The following is a 17,812-nucleotide window of genomic DNA, read 5'->3' on the forward strand; positions in this document are numbered from 1 at the left end:
CTTTGCGTGGTATGAATCCTAAAATTGCTGCTAAATTAAGACTCATAAGCTTTCCCTATCCGCCCGTTAATTAATGCAAGAGGGAATTTAGGTGAACCTGTGCAAAGTTTTCTCTTGCAGATTTTTAAAAAAGAATTTGTTTTTGAGCATATTTTGACGTTAACGAGTCAGAAAGAACTGGTTACGTTGTTAGAGGATCAGGTCTCCCCGACAGGCTGTCGTCTGTTATCCCTTGACATAAAGAATTTGCACACAAATGTGCCGATAGAAGAAACCATTATGATTATTCAGGAGAATCTCTTTCATAATAAGCGACTGATAACAAACGAAATTATCGAGGTTATCTCTTTTCTTCGAATTCTTACGGCGTATAATTATTTCTTGTTCAATGACAACATGTACAGTCAGAGGTGGTCTGGCTATGGGCAGCGTTTTGGCTGGTTTTTTAGCTGATGTCTTCGTTAACTACATTGAGCTCCAGGTGTTTAAACGCAATTCCTACTTTTGTCAAAATTTTATTTTATCGGCGTTATGTTGACGACATTCTAGTTGTGTTTAATAGCGATGAATCTGAAATTTTGGGTTTGGTTGATGAATTTAATGCAATTTTTTGTGTTAGCAGAAGAGCCAACATCGTGTAACGAGAGGAGGCCGAAACGCACGCGTTTTAGCTCACGCAGGCTGGCGCGAGGAGGGAAGAACTATACTGACGTGAGGTCTGGAACATGACAAGGAATGAGAATTTAGAAAGCGGACATAATTAGTTTGATACTTAACTTTAATCCATTAATGATGAACGTCGCTCTTGACGGTACATGAGCCACAATATTATCTGTTCAGAAGACATTCTTCAAGATAGTCTTATAGTAACTGAATATGGCACCATGCCAGGTCGTAGCAAATGACGTAGCTGAAGGCTATGCTAAATTGTCGTCCTGCAATTGAGAGCGTCTGTAGACAGTGAACCATCGCCAGCAATGTTGGCTGTACAACTGGGCGAGTGCTAGGGAGTCTCTCTAGACTAGACCTGCCGTGTGGCGGCGCTCGGTCTGCAATCACTGATAATGGCGACACGCGGGTCCGACGTATACTAACGAAACGCGGCCGATTTAAAGGCTACCACCTATCAAGTGTGGTGTCTGGTGGTGACACCACACCCTTCACCCAAAGATGATTTTCACACATGAGGACATGAATACTTTCGGAGTCCTGAATTACCTACATCTGCGGTTACAGCTACGTGATAACAAAGTATCCATAGATATTTTTAGGAAACCCACGACCACAGATGTTATTATTCATGCTTCTTCCTGCCATCCTCGCCAGTATAAGATTAGTTTTTTTAGACATATGAATACGCGTCTATGCGAATTGCCATTACCTGTAGATGCAGTTAATAGAGAACTTGACAACCTAAAGTATATCGCCCGTAATAATGGCTACAGTGTTACGCTCGTTCATAACATATAGCAAGACAAAACAACGATGCCCCTTCCGAGTTCACCCAATGCACCTTCTGTCGCGGATCGCAATTACATTTCTTTGACATTCATGGGCAATTTTAGTTATGAACTGGGAAATCTTTTCTGGGGAGTGGGCTCTCGTATAGTATTTTCCGTGGCTACCAATCTCCAGTTGTAAGACGTCGTGGTCTCCTAATCTTCATTGCTTACATATTCCGCCCTCACAATCATATTCTGCACATCAAGACGCTTCATTCGAGCACGAACTCGATAACATAAAGTCAATGTTGTATGAATTCATGTAAACGATATGCAAATAACAACTGCGCACTGGGGTTGAAATACTCGAGGCTGGCGTACACACAACATTCCAGACACTACTGTCAAAGGAGCTTTTAGTACAAGAGAAGCAGACCACACACCGGGAGGCCGGTCCCTACAGAGTACGAGTCAACCTCGGCCGCCCGTGGAGCAGACTGCGTGTGCCCGAGTGAAAGTCGGAACGACCCCGTGTTCGGCTTTAAAGCAAATTCCTTTATATTGTGTGGGAGCGCCCAACCTACCCATTCTTTACACATAGCACGCAGTTTTAGAGATTTTCACGGGGAGACAGCAAACGCCAAACGCCGATACTACAGATTTCCGGATTGGTGGTCTTAAACGAAACGTCAATCTCTCGTTATAGAACAGCAATGCTGATTGGCAGACGATATTTCTGAGGCATTGAGCCGGCCGGAGGGCCGTGTGGTTCTGGGCGCTGCAGTCTGGAACCGAGTGACCGCTACGGCCGCAGGTTCGAATCCTGCCTAGGGCATGGATGTGTGTGATTTCCTTAGGTTAGGTTTAATTAGTTCTAAGTTCTAGGCGACTGATGACCTTAGAAGTTAAGTCGCGTAGTGCTCAGAGCCATTTGAGGCGTTGAGCTGAAGGAGTAATGGAAGAGACCAAAAAGATATACCCCATCATGTCTGGCGTGGAGGGGCGCCGTTCCGTTGTCGGTCTTGGAGCGAGGAACAAGTGTCTCCTCAGTACTTCACTGGAGAGCACCTCTGTCGAGAGCAAATCGAGGTGCGGCTCTATTTTGAGTCCTTGCGATTAAGCGTTGTTCACTGTGTTGGCCGACACACTTTTTGTGTGGTGTGAACGGGCAGAGTTATAGTTAAATGCCTGCGAGCGAATTTTTGAGTGGTATCGCGGTGGACTGGTTATCTGACCGTTATACCACGCCAATAGTTAGACTAGGGGCAAAGAGGAATCTTGACTTCATCAAGGTGTAGAGAGAGTTTGATTGGCGAAGGTCAATCCAGATAGAACGACAGTTATCTTATTTGTCAGCAGCGAGTGACGCAGACAACAGTAATCGCAGCTTACGGTATTGTGCGCTACAGCTCTTGCGAGTCCCATATTTCCTCCACAACAGTACACTTCTCTCCATTTCACACGACAGCCTGACTGTATCTAGCAACATTCGAAAGGATGATTACTCAATTTGAGTAGGTGCGGATCTCAGCCATTCTGTGAAGTCAATAACAATCTTAAACTTTGTATAGAAATTTCATTAGCGAATCCTGTTCTCGAGAGGTAACTTCACATTCCGAAAGAAACCAGGATATAACTTGTTAAATTCATAACTAAAAGTGCCATTGTGATTTCTCAGAATTTTTGCAAAATAAATAATAATTTTCATTTGTTTCATGTTTTTCTTACACTAACTAGCACTACTCCAGTAGCCAAGTATCCCACTAGTTACGTAAGAAATTTTATGAATTTTTGTGTCATTTTCTTACAGCGGACGACTCCAGAAGATATTTATTGCTGAAAGTTTTTTCTTATCATGGCGTGTTTATCTTCTGCCGTTAGGTCATACGATAGAAATGCCACTTGCACGCATATAGTAGCAGATTGACAGTGACCAACTTTAAATAGAACTTGATTAATTTTCACAGAGATTTATTAAAATAATAACAAGCATAAAAATTACTTAACTTGGTTCTGGATGCTATTTACAATTGACAATCTGAAGTTCCTTTGGTATTGGTACGTTAATCTTATTGTCACATATATCCCTGATACTTGACAAAAGTGTCTATACATTTATCTTCATGGCTATGTACAGGAATATGGTAATCTTATTAGGCGCAGACGGAAACTTGACTATAGACAAGTACAGACAAATGTAGAAGTAGTACAGACTGGTACTGACTGATTAATTGGAGGTATTTACACTCGTTATAATACCTCGCGGGTTCATGTATCACTGTGCGAGTGTGATCCACAAGGAGAAAAGCTTCTACTTTAGCAGCAATCTCATTGGCTGCGTCACATATTAACCCTTTCATGGATAAAATTCATTTCTTACAGATTTTTAAAATATTAAGACGTTAACAGTTTCTTTTCAGTCCCATTATTATATATATATTTTTAAGTTGTCCATTCTTTCACAACAGGAACTGGGACACACTTGTCCCATGAACCAACACAAGATACCTTTTCTGCTGGCTGACTGACTGATTTTGTAATTTTATTTTTTTAGCCATAAACAGGATTTTGCAGAGAATAAAATAACTATAAATTATACATGCATGTAATCTTTTGATTTGTGTAGAGCCAGTGTAAAAAATATTCATCACATTTCAGTTTTCATGATACATGATCAATACTTACAAAACTTTACATGCCATGAAACTTGGAAAAACGTGGTGTGAAACAGTGTGGTACACCACAAGCAGTGCAAACAACCTTTGTCCTCTTGTCTTTAGAGTTTGTGCTGCAGAATCTGCATCGCTTCCTAGTGCCACTGTCTTTCGGTAGATGTTTGCCTACGTTCACGAGCCGGACTTCATCTGGCGCACTAGAGACTCCTCTCTTTGCTGGGAAGAAAGTGGGCATTGATCCCCTCTTTTTCCTGGATGAATACCCATTAATCAATTGTCTTGCTAATCTTTACAAATAATATCTGCTGGGACACATGTGTCCCACTAATTTTATTTCTATTATAAGATAGTACAGTCGCTGATAAGTACATGCCACACTGTATTTGTACTAAAATTGATTATTAAGTTAATAATAAGATGAATTACTTACTTCAGACATCAGTGGAAAGTGAGAAATGATGAAAACTGAAGAGTGACACATGCAAGTGGCGTTGCAGCGACCATATCTACACGGCAGTCAACAAAAGTAGTCACCGCTTCTCTACTGCCTTTGCAGTGCAGTCCCGATTTTTTTCTTAGGTTCAGTACAGTCGTCCCTAGATTGCAGCACCGTGCAGAGCTAGGTGACATATATCCCGGCACTCGAACTGGCGCTCAAAGTTAGTGGGACACACAGGGTGTCCCGGCTATCTTATCCACCCAAAATATCTCTGGAACAATAACAACTATTGGAAAACGACTTTCGCCGGTATCAATGTAGGGCTGGGGCCCATGAATGTACATATTTGGAAACATTCTAAAACGAAAGCATATGTGTTTTTTAACACAAACTTACGTTTTTTTTAAATGGACCTCCTATATTTTTTCTTCAGCAATCCATAACATGACAAAGCACATACACAATGGCGTTGATTGCATCCCAATATTCCCATTACATCCCGGGATATTGAGACGTGAAGTTGACGCTTGAAACACCCGACAAGCGGTGCTAGCGTACGTCCTGAGGCTCAGGCGTGAACCCCATTCTGCCCGTAATCGCGATGTGATTGACATGTGTAATCACACCTCCATACTTATCAAGAGGGACACTTACTTCTCAGTCACATCGCGATTACGGGCAGCATGGGGTTCACGCCTCAGCCTCAGGACGTGCGCTAGCAGCGCATGTCGGGTGTTTCAAGCGTCAACTTCGCGATGGAATCAATGCCGTTGTGTATGTGCTTTGTCATGCTTTGCTGAAGAAAAAATATAGGAGGTCCAATTAAAAAAAGCATAAGTTTGTGTTAAAAATCACACATACTTTCGTTTTAGAATGTTTGCAAATATGTACATTCATGTGCCCCAGCCCTACATTGATACTGGTGAAAGTCGTTTTCCAATAGCTGTTATTGTTCCAGAGATATTTTGGGTGGACAAGATAGTTGGGACACCCTGTATATGACCCATCAACCACAAAAGGGTTAATACCCTGTATATGACCCATCAACCACAAAAGGGTTAATACGCAGATCGGCGGAAGCAAAATTTGGTCCATCTCTATGGTAGCGCCAACTCGTAGTGCGAAGACGGACGAGCGCTGTGCCTGCACTGTTGTAGTTAGCGGGGCGCGCTCTAGTGGGAAAGTTGTGTACGCGCTGACTACGTGGAACTATGTACACGACATACATACATGCGTAATGAATCACTTAAAAAGAACAACCGTTTGGCATCGGTGGTATATCTGCTGGAGTATCACGATTGTATTGCAGGATATGTTGGACAAACAGGCAGAACCTTCAAAATTAGATTGCAAGAACATCTTCTTAATAGATGGGGACAGTAAAACAGAGCTATGACCTCTGTTTTCTATGTAGATAACCTGAAGATACCTAAACAAGGCGAAATAAAAAAAAACTTAAATTGCAACAAAGACTGTTTTTAATCAACAGCGTGAGCCTACCTGCTGGACGTCGTCGGCGCCGCGGCCTACGGCGAGCTCGAGGCGGACGCGCTGGCCGTAGGGCTGGAGCAGGCGGAAGGTGCAGTCGAGGCCGGGCGGCACGTCGAGGGCGAGCGAGCCGTTGCGGCGGTCGAGGCGCTGGTCGTAGCAGGCGTCGACGAGGCGGTAGCGCAGCGCGAAGCGCGGCCGGCCCGCCAGCAGCAGCGGCGCGGCGGGCGGCGGCAGGTGCTGGGACCGCGCGCCGGCCGGCAGCTCCTGCAGCTTGCCGCAGAGGGCGCGCGCGCCCAGCCGCAGCCGGCCGCCGCCGCCGCCGTCGCAGGCCGCGTTCAGCCGCAGCAGCGTCACCAGCACCGAGGGGCCCGGCCAGCGCAGCCGGCAGCCGCCCCACGCCGCCGGCGCAGGCACCTCCAGCCACGACACCTCCGCCTGCGCCGGCGACAGCCGCAGCTCGCACTCTGCAACACGGCCGCTCCGTCTCAGATCGTCCGAAAACTCGAGGAACGCACTGTAACATACACTGTCTGATAACAGTGTCCACTCAAGCCGGGGGATGCTCTTTATTCACACGAAGTGTTGAGTGCTATTGACAAGGGATTTCAGATCGATTTCGTATTTCTGAATTTCCGGAAGGCTTTTGACACTGTACCACACAAGCGGCCCGTAGTGAAATTGCGTTCGTATGCGTGGTCTCAGCTATGTGACTGGATTTTTTTATTTCCTGTCAGAGAGGTCACAGTTCGTAGTAACTGACAGAAAGTCATCGTGTAAAACAGAAGTGATTGTTGGCGTTCCCCAAGGAAGTGTTAATAGCCCTTTGCTGTTCCTTATCTATATAAACGATTTGGGAGACAATCTGAGCAATCGTTTTCGGTTGTTTGCAGATGACGCTGTCGTTTATCGACTAATAAAATCATCAGAAGATCAAAACAAACTGAAAAACGATTTAGAAAAGATATCTGAATGGTGCGAAAAGTGGCAGTTGACTCTAAATAACGAAAAGTGAGAAGTCATCCACATGAGTGCTAAAAGGAACTCACTAAACTTCGGTTACACGATAAATCAGTCTAATCTAAATGCCGTAAATTCAACTAAATAGCTAGGTATTACAATTACGAACAACTTAAATTGGAAAGAATACATAGAAAATGTTGTGGGGAAAGCTAACCAAAAAAGTGTCGACTCAAGCCGGGGGATGGTCCATTTCTTGACAGGCGACTGGCTGTATCCGGTACATTTAAACCGTTTGGTTAATCAATTATTCAAAAACAGCCTTAATCTCATTTATTATTAGATTAGAGAGTCGCTTATCTGAAGTAATTGGGGGACATGGATGTTCGGAAAACTGGTTTGTTCCGATAATCGAACTGTACATGTTTATTTGCCAAAAGTAAGTACTGTACACTAAATTTATTCATAAAAACAGACATCTCTTTTAGTATTACAAAGTAACATACAAAGGCATCTTCCGATCTCTTTTGTGTAAACCTCTTGTAAACAGCATCATCTAGATCTGTGATAGTGGCGAGCTTCATAGTTGTTGATCCATCAGTAGAATCAAGCATAGCTATAAAATTGGCTATGCTCGTCTTTTGCTTTTTTTATATCCGTAATTGTCGACTTCCCCACCTTTTACTCATTGCATAAAGTAGTTGCAGTCTTCTAACCTTTTAATAATCTCCTACTTGTCCCTCATAGAAAGGACAACAAGTTTACGTTCAAGCATTTTGTATCGTCAAGTTCACTTATTCACGCAGCAGCACACAAGTGGTCGAAACAGAGAACAGAAGGTGACTGCACCGTGAGAAGCTCTTCTTGGGGGGCGGGCAATCCTTCAAACTGTACGCCTCAACTCTAAGCTGGCGCAGCTGTTGCTCTGAACAGCTTTGATACTGTCGCTACTTCTACTGCCAGTGCCAAGCCGACAGAAGTGAGCTGATTGTTGAAACACAGCGACTGGCGGCTTGGCCGGTCAGCAGCGCCTTGTGAAGGCCCCATTAGAAGCAATGTTCCGCCAGCGGTGGCCCAGTGCGGCGACTTCTGTGGGAAACTTGGTTTGGGAGTGAGGGGGATGATGGACGGTAGTGTGGAAGAGTAACAGGTGCGAGCGAGTACACAGTTCGGTTAAGCGGGCGTTCGGTTGACCGAAGTTCGCATAATCGACGCTCAACAGTATTATTATACCGCCAAACGATTTCAACTCGACGTAAGGGTCATCTTCTTTACACTGTGAAATTATAGATATCCGTGAGAAAGACTCCATTATGCAACAGCTAAAATTACGTCAATGTAAGATATGTTACCCATTGGTCGACTGCTGGCGGTGTTACTCTTGTCTACATAACGGCAGGAAACTATGCGAGACTAACCCTTCGTATGGGCTTCAACAGCGTGCTAAAATCACGTGAATAGGCGCCAACACCTCTAGCGGCGATCAACGGCATTTAATACAGTTTATTATATGGAATTACTAGTCGCCTCGGTTTAACATAAATTTGTTGTTGTTGTTGTTGTTGTGGTCTTCAGTCCTGAGACTGGTTTGATGCAGCTCTCCATGCTACTCTATCCTGTGCAAGCTTCTTCATCTCCCAGTACCTACTGCAACCTACATCCTTCTGAATCCGCTTAGTGTATTCATGTCTTGGTCTCTCTCTACATAAATTTAAGTGACAGTAAATAACAGAAAACGGAACCATTCCATTTAAAAAGAGTTGCAGTTATAGTGTTAATTATAAAATAATAACAAATGTTCGGTAGTCAACTCGTAAAATTCGTAAAAGCATATTTCATTATGTACCATAATATAAAGTAAAACAATTTGTCACACAGTTTTTGTGCAGTTGTACAGGGTACCATCCGCCACTCACCATATGGTACCTTCCGGAGTAAGTATGTAAATGTACATACCACCGAGTAAGTTATTCGGCAGATACATCCCAGCCCTTCTAAAGCTGTTTAAGTCAGCTATTGGTTATCTGATAGTAAAGTGGGAACACGTAGGAACAACGTCACCTAAACCAACATTAGGCAAACTCGTACACTGACGGAGAGGGACCGCCGAAGAAAGCGGAAGGTGGTTGTAAAAGATAGCATCAAATCAGGGAAGGAAAAACCCGTGAGACCCAAAGTGCTATCAGTAGTCCAGCACATAGACTGTGCACAGGAAGTTAAAAAAGGATGAGGTAGAATGTGTAACGGCTCATTTACTTGGCCACAGAATCCGGAGAGAGCAGAGAGGCTGGCTGGATGGCGGCTTCCGGCGGAGAGAGTGACGAGTGAGCAGTGTAGCAGAGGACAGGCGTGAAAAGTGTAGTGAAGGCAGTGAGTACTGGTCCGGCATCGGAGCCAGTAGTGAAACTGTGAACTGCTGACAGCAGCATCCATCAACTGGTTTCCCTGCAGTTTCACGATCCTTATGAAGCGACGCTGGCTATTCGCGACTGTCAGGTGGACCACTGATTTCTGTTTACAATAATAATAATAGTAATAATAACAGAACCCAACATCTTCACCGTCATTCATCCATCAACCCCACCACAGAATATTGAAACGACAAGTCAAATCAGCTGTCACCAAAGTTTTCAACCACTCGCTAACAGCTAGTAACCCCCCCCCCCCCCAAAAAAAGAAACGTTGCCTCTATCCGCCCCCCCCCCTTTTCTCTCTCTCTCTCTCTCTCTCACTCATACACAAACATGATATAAACATCATAAATAGAAGTTAGTCTCGAACATCTACATCGTTAGGTTTTTCAACAAATAGGTAAACATACCAAACAGGATGGAGTCACAATAGTTACGTTGTGAAAAACAGTGTACGACGAAATAGTTGTATCGAGTGACAAAAGAACAATAGTACACCACAAAAAAGAGTGAGAAACATGGTCAACAGTGTGTAAAAGGCCAGAACACAAACTCGTGATTATATGGCAGTGATAAAAGAGGTAGTGCGACCTCCAGACCAGATGTGAGGAAACGCAGATCAGCAAATCGCAAGTAATTACTTTTTTACAAAAAAATCGCGAAGTGAACTGTTTAATAATATAAAACAAACAAAACTGTATCGTTATAGATCCCACTGATGATGCCTTAGAACAGGAAAAGACAAAAAGCGTATGGATTAAAAGAAGTAACTAGCAGCTGGAAAAGGCAGTTTTATTTTCGAAACAATTATTCATATGCTTGCTACGGAGGATGGCCACATAAACAGACTTGTTATTTTAACCCTGTTCGAGGGTCAGAGCTAGCTTAGGAACCAGACTTTATACTGCGTTTACGTGTGTACCAGTGCAGAAAATTAATCCGGGTCTGCTTATAAACGTTTCCAATTATATCTCTAGAGCAATTCGTCGTGTTGATTCTGTCCGACGCTGCGAGTGTGGCTTTCCGGCAAGCTACGTATGCTCCGAGGTATGAACGAAAGTAACGTTTCAGCATGGCAGTCTACAATAAATGGTGTAACAGAACAGAACGTCTGTACAGGAGATAAGAAGTTTTAATGCTTGGTTTTGGCGTTTACGTAACATTCAGAGTGATGATATTATTTCACTACAGAGTTACAGCACCGCTGTTGGTGTGGTTACAGAAGAGGTGTTAGGTTGCTCATCTACAATGACGGATGGTCAGCACTCATGGACCTAATAAGTACGGGAAACTTTCAGTCAGTATGAGACTTTGTTCGTGAGCTAAGGCAGACTGTAGAAACTCATAATCAAAATTGACAGGAATGTGTATAACTTCAGATGTTAATAATTGCAAATTTGTGATAAGGTCTTATGGGACCAAACTGTTTAGGTCATCGGTCCCTAAGCTTACGCACTACTTAATGTAACTTAAACTAATTTATACTAAGGACAACAGACACACACCCTGCCCGAGGGAGGACTCGAACCTCCGACGGGGCAGCCTCCCGGACCGTGACAAGACGCCCTAGACGGCGGGGCTACCCCGCGCGGCCTTCAGATGTTAATAATTAATAAATAACTTATTAAAAAAGCCAAGCTCATCTCGCTGGAATCCTTAATCACACCGAACTTTCATATCTGCAACATTATTTATTAGAAAAACAATCGAAAGTTAAACATATAAATAGAAATTTTAATGACGAACATCGTCGAAAATGGCTGTTCTTTGATGCGTCTTGTGTAAGTAAGTGAGAAACGGTACGATGTATATCTCACTGCTCAGCAGTGTTAAGACGGCATCTGTTTTTGAATGAAGAAGTTATGGTTTTGTATTTAAAGTGGTTAGAAATATTAAAAGTAGCAAGGGCAACGTTTGGTGCGATACCTGTGTTTATCGATGTCTGGTTGATGAATTACCAGTGGTACTGGAGGACGTTACCCTCACAAAAAAAACAGCGAGTGTCAATTATGGACTGCAGGGCACCACACCATTCTCTACGGCGACAGTACCTCACCGACACATGTCATGGGTGTAGCATGGCCGCCCTGTTTACTGGATCCGAACACTCTGGATTTCTGGCTATTTGGAAACCCATCGCCAATGCAGACGTCACAGAAGCGTGTGATCAGTGCATGTGATGCAAACCAAATGCAGCTAGGTATATTCGAAAATGCTCAAGATTCACGGTGTAGAAGGGTAAAAGATAGGTCAGGACATGTGGTAACCACATGCAGCATTACCTGTAGTGTATACTTCTACGTAAAGACTGACATGAATAAGAGGACATATTGCCCTGTATCTGAATGGGAATTGTTTCAGGACATATTATTCTAACAACTTTTCTTCTAGTTTTGACCAATACTATCTGCTGCAAGAACATGTGACACTTTTTGTAATTACCCTACATATTGTATACATTTCTGCCCTGCCAAGTTGTCTCTCCGTGGCAAGAGAAACGAGAAATTCCTTTTCTTTTTCCTGTTATAAATGTGTCCTTTTTTTGCTGAGTAACTGCATCAGGAAGGAAATTCCACATCCACTATACATCACTGTCTATATGAAAACCATTACCACCAGATGTACGGGATACGAACCTCACCTACATGTAAATGAAAAAGTTATTACTAATAAAACTAGAAATGATGTTTATTCTGGCTGCATGTGGATTCCTTCTGCACTCGGAGCAACACCTCTCGGAAGGTACCGACTCAGACTCCCCCTCGTACTTCTTTCCGAAATACAACGAAATGCGAGGCGAAAATGTGGGGGGCAGAGTAACTCTTTGTATTTGATTCGGCGGATGGTCACTTGCGTGCTAGCCCCTGGAAGAACTGTTACTCGGTGGCGGGAAACGCGGACAGTATTGTAACTGGTCGCGCGCATCTAATGAGCAACAGTTACCGCCAAATAATGGCTCTACAAATCACAGTCTTTCACTTAAATTGTGTCATCTATTTATGTTAAAATGTTATTTTCATTCAACATAAATAGACAAAGAAGGTCTCACTTCGAATGATCTGGGAAGGTAATTTGGTTTGCATACGTATTGGCTTTTGACAATGTTGACTGGAATACTGTGTTTCAAATTCTGGGGTGGCAGGGGTAAAATAAAGGAAGCGAAAGGCTATTTACAATTTGTACAGAAACCAGATGGCAGCTATAAGAGTCGAGGGGCATAAAGGGAAGCAGTGATTAGGAAGGGAGTGAGATAGGGTTGTAGGCTCTCCCCGATGTTATTCAATCTGTATTCTGAGCAAGCAGTAAAGGAAACGAAAGAAAAATTTGGAGTAGGAATTAAAATCCATGGAGAAGAAATTAAATCTTTGAGGTTCACCGATGACATTATAATTGTGTCAGTGACAGCAAAGGACCTGGAAGAGCAGCTGAACGGAATTTACAGTGTCTTGAAAGGAGAATGTAAGATGAACACCAACAAAGCAAAACGAGGATAACGGAATGTAGTCTAATTAAGTCAGGTGATGCTGAGGGAATTAGATTAGGAAATGAGACGCTTAAAGTAGTAAGTGAGTTTTGCTATTTGGGGAGCAAAATAGCTGATGATGGTCGAAGTAGAGAGGATATAAAATGTAGACTGGCAAAGGTAAGGAAAGCGTTTCTGAAGAAGTTAACATCGAGTATAGATTTAAGTGTCAGTAAGTCGTTTCTGAAGGTATTTGTATGAAGTGTAGCCATGTATGTCAGTGAAACATGGACGATAAATAGTTTGCATTAGAAGAGAATAGAAGCGTTCGAAATGTGGTGCTACAGAAGAATACTGAAGATTAGATGGGTAGATCACGTAACTAATGAAGAAGTATTGAATAGAATTGGAGAGAAAAGAAATTTGTGGCACAACTTGACTAGAAGAAGGGATCGGTTGGTAGGACATGTTATGAGGCATCAAGAGATCACCAATTTAGTATTGGAGGGCAGCGTGGAGGGTAAAAATCGTAGAAGAAGACCAAGAGATCAATACACTAAGCAGTTTCAGAAGGATGTAGGTTGCAGTAGGTACTGGGAGATGAAGCAGCTCGCATAGGATAGAATAGCGTGGAGAGCTGCATCAAACCAGTCTCAGGACTGAAGACCACAACAACAGAACGTGTATTGGTACATTATGAACTGTCAATCCTCCTATTGGCTTCTGTCCTGGGTGGTGCACTGGGCAATGGAGAGTGAAGCTTTGACAATGCCAGCCACTCGTGCTGGCGAAACGTCAGAAAAATCATTAGATGAACTTCGGCCGAAGAACCCGAGACAGAAGCCAATAGGCAGTTTGTCAACAAGTGGTCACGAAAGCCTTAACAATTTTACAGCATAAACTGTTTTTGAAGCAAAATTAACGAGGAGAGACCTACCGGCCACCCGTTGGGTGGATTTACACATGTTTTGACGGCACCATTCACACAACACTTTTATCACTAGGGCTTATGGCTGACGGACGGACGCAGTGGAGGTCTGACTAGCACTTAGTAGCACTTGGTGAGATGATCTGCTTCCTTCACGTTGGTCATGATTTGTAGATATTTTCCACCTAGTTAAAAAATGAGATGATCTATTTCCTTTACATTGGTTATACTTTGCTGATCTTACCACCTACTTAAAAATTCGTGACTCAGTCATTCTCTTGTGTACACGATGAGTTTGATGAATATAGACAAACTGCAGACGCATCTTGTGCAACGTAGCTAGCTCTATATTCGCACGAAGTAATGGCCGCTATCGACAGGGGATCTCAAGTTGATTCCGTATTTCTAGATTTCCGGAAAGCTTTTGACACCGTTCCTCACAAGCGACTTCTAATCAAGCTGCGAAGCTATGGGGTATCGTCTCAGTTGTGCGACTGGATTCGTGATTTCCTGTCAGGAAGGTCGCAGTTCGTAGTAATAGACGGCAAATCATCGAGTAAAACTGAAGTGATATCAGGTGTTCCCCAGGGAAGCGTCCTGGGACCTCTACTGTTCCTGATCTATATAAATGACCTGGGTGACAATCTGAGCAGTTCTCTTAGACTGTTCGCAGATGATGCTGTAATTTACCGTCTAGTAAGGCCATCCGAAGACCAGTATCAGCTGCAAAGCGATTTAGAAAAGATTGCTGCATGGTGTGTTAGGTGGCAGTTGACGCTAAATAACGAAAAGTGTGAGATGATCCACATGAGTTCCAAACGATATCCGTTGGAATTCGATTACTCGATAAATAGTACAATTCTCAAGGCTGTCAATTCAACTAAGTACCTGGGTGTTAAAATTACGAATAACTTCAGTTGGAAGGACCACATAGATAATATTGTCGGGAAGGCGAGCCAAAGGTTGCGTTTCATTGGCAGGACACTTAGAAGATGCAACAAGTCCACTAAAGAGACAGCTTACACTACACTCGTTCGTCCTCTGTTAGAATATTGCTGCGCGGTGTGGGATCCTTACCAGGTGGGATTGACGGAGGACATCGAGAGGGTGCAAAGAAGGGCAGCTCGTTTTGTATTATCGCGTTATAGGGGAGAGAGTGTGGCAGATATGATACACGAGTTGGGATGGAAGTCATTACAGCATAGACTTTTTCGTCGCGGCGAGACCTTTTTACGAAATTTCAGTCACCAACTTTCACTTCCGAATGCGAAAATATTTTGTTGAGCCCAACCTACATAGGTAGGAATGATCATCAAAATAAAATAAGAGAAATCAGAGCTCGAACAGAAAGGTTTAGGTGTTCGTTTTTCCCGCTCGCTGTTCGGGAGTGGAATAGTAGAGAGATAGTATGATAGTGGTTCGATGAACCCTCTGCCAAGCACTTAAATGTGAATTGCAGAGTAGTCATGTAGATGTAGAAAAGGAGCAAAAGAGATCACGTGGACATATGGTCGGAAATGGGTTCCAAGGGACTTACAAAAGTTCACATGTGTGTGAAATCTTATGGGACTCAACTGCTAAAGTCATCAGTCCCTAAGCTTACACACTACGTAACCTAAATTATCCAAAGGACAAACACACACACTCATGCCCGAGGGAGGACTCGAACCTCAGCCGGGACCAGTCGCACAGTCCATGACTGCAGCGCCCTAGGCCGCTCGGCTAATCCAGCGCGGCTGGGCACTTACATCCACTGGAAGGTGGACCTTGGACAGTGATGATTGAAAGCACGCATGAGAACACCAGGCAAATAGGAACGTACTGTCTATCTGCATTTTAGCTCCATAATTGGGCAGTGGGATGGAGCACTATCATATAGAAGTCACATTACCATTCTGATCTCCAAAGGTACATCTCCCAGCAGGGGGGGGGGGGGGGGGGGGGGGAGGGGGGGCGAGGTCATCCGCGGCGTAAGTGCACATTTGCCACGTCTGTGGAAGGATCACTGTTTCCTTGAGGAGATCACCAATAATCCCCCGTTCACACATTGATGCAGAACCGGAGCTGATGTTTGGTTGCCACCAGACCATGGTGATTCTCCGTAGCCCACAGGTGAGTATTGTGAAGGTTAAAGGCACTACCCCTCGTAAAAGCAGTCTCATGTGTTTGTAGGGTGGATGACAGAAATTCGTGCACCTTTGTGGCCTGTGGGACGATCCATCTACAAAAACATCGCCGTGGAGGAAAGTCCGTAAGTGATAAGGCCTGCTGGTATTACAAGTGATACACTCCTGGAAATGGAAAAAAGAACACATTGACACCGGTGTGTCAGACCCACCATACTTGCTCCGGACACAGCGAGAGGGCTGTACAAGCAATGATCACACGCACGGCACAGCGGACACACCAGGAACCGCGGTGTTGGCCGTTGAATTGCGCTAGCTGCGCAGCATTTGTGCACCGCCGCCGTCAGTGTCAGCCAGTTTGCCGTGGCATACGGAGCTCCATCGCAGTCTTTAACACTGGTAGCATGCCGCGACTCTACTGAGGTACAAATGTATTTGACGACGGCCGCTAGTGTCGGGGGCACCTCCGACAAGGTCTCCCAAATGAGATAATGTTTTACGTGGAGCCGGCAACCCACAGTCGTTATCAGATAACTTAGGACATCAAAGACATTGTTCGAAATGTAGTTGCTTCCATTACTCTAACAATACTGCCGCGAATTTATATCACTCCCAGAGATGAAAAAGACTGCTATCGAAAGGACAGAATCCACATAGATCGCATCGAGTAAAGCTCATTTATTTATATATTATATGTATTTATCTGCACAACCGTCCTGCACGAATACATGTTATTGCATGGACGTTTTGAAAACAGGGTTTGGGTGTGTGTGTGTGTGTGTGTTTGTATGTGAGTGTGTGTGTGTGTGTGTGTGTGTGTGTGTGTGTGTGTGTGGGTAGCTGGGTGGAGAAAAGGGAGGTGAATGGAAATTTTCGTACACTGCGTAATTTGTTAGGTCACCATGGGCGAGCTAATTTTGAGCTACTGAATTTATCGGCCTCCTCAATTAGAGGATCGTTAATTACATTTGTTACTTACAAATAATGGACTTAGTTGCATCTATTGCAGTCAGAGAGATCAATTAAAGTAATGAATTTGAGGGCGACATTTTAAATAAAAAATATTGGATTAGATGCGCCAGCTGCAGGAATGTAATTAAATACGCCGCCTGGAAAGAAAAAAAAAAAAACAGAAGGGGAGGAGGAAAGAAAAGCGAAAATCTACTGTTTGAGAGGGAATGTGACGTTATTTTAGTGATACAAAATGCAGTCAAATTTACAAAGATCTCAGAAGTATGCGCCCGCTTATCTGTACAACGTTGCACTCACTTTCCCCTAAACTCTTGCACAGATACGGTTGGAAAGAATGTCATATTGCCGCTACATGCCCTTCCGAGGTAAGCTAGTCCACAACAGTTGTAGCTGCTCCTTGATGCCCTCGTTACTACCACTGAGCTGGAGTTGACGACCTAGCTGATCCCACACATGTTGTATCGGGGACAGATCTAGAGGTCTGACTGGCCACAGGAGTAGCTCAACATCACGCAGACAGCTGTTCGATACACGTGCCATGTATTGTCTTGTTGAGAAATGGCGCCACTACACCGTCGCATGAGAAGTAACATAAAGTCGTAATACACTACTGGTCACTAAAATTGCTACACCACGAAGATGACGTGCTACAGACGCGAAATTTAACCAACAGGAAGAAGATGCTGTGATATGCAAATGATTGGCTTTTCAGAGCATTCACCCAAGGTTAGCGCCGGTGACGACACCTACAACGTGCTGACATGAGGAAAGTTTCCAACCGATTTCTCATACACAAACAGAAGTTGACCGGCGTTGGCTGGTGAAACGTTGTTGTGATGCGTCGTGTAAGGAGGAGAAATGCGTACCATCACGTTCCCGACTTTGATAAAGGTCGTATTGCAGCCGAC

At 43.8% G+C, this 17,812-nt stretch overlaps 1 protein-coding gene across 1 annotated transcript in view; it reads right to left on the bottom strand.

The window, feature by feature from the left end:
• Window positions 1–17,812, bottom strand: part of LOC126355345 (uncharacterized) — a 708,215-nt gene that overhangs the window by 535,366 nt on the left and 155,037 nt on the right. The window contains exon 3 of the mRNA XM_050005639.1: window positions 6,057–6,511. Coding sequence (XP_049861596.1) covers window positions 6,057–6,511 — 455 coding nt within the window. The remainder of the gene's footprint in view (window positions 1–6,056; window positions 6,512–17,812) is intronic.

This window comes from Schistocerca gregaria, chromosome 3 (assembly GCF_023897955.1).
Source record: "Schistocerca gregaria isolate iqSchGreg1 chromosome 3, iqSchGreg1.2, whole genome shotgun sequence".
NCBI lineage: Eukaryota > Metazoa > Arthropoda > Insecta > Orthoptera > Acrididae > Schistocerca > Schistocerca gregaria.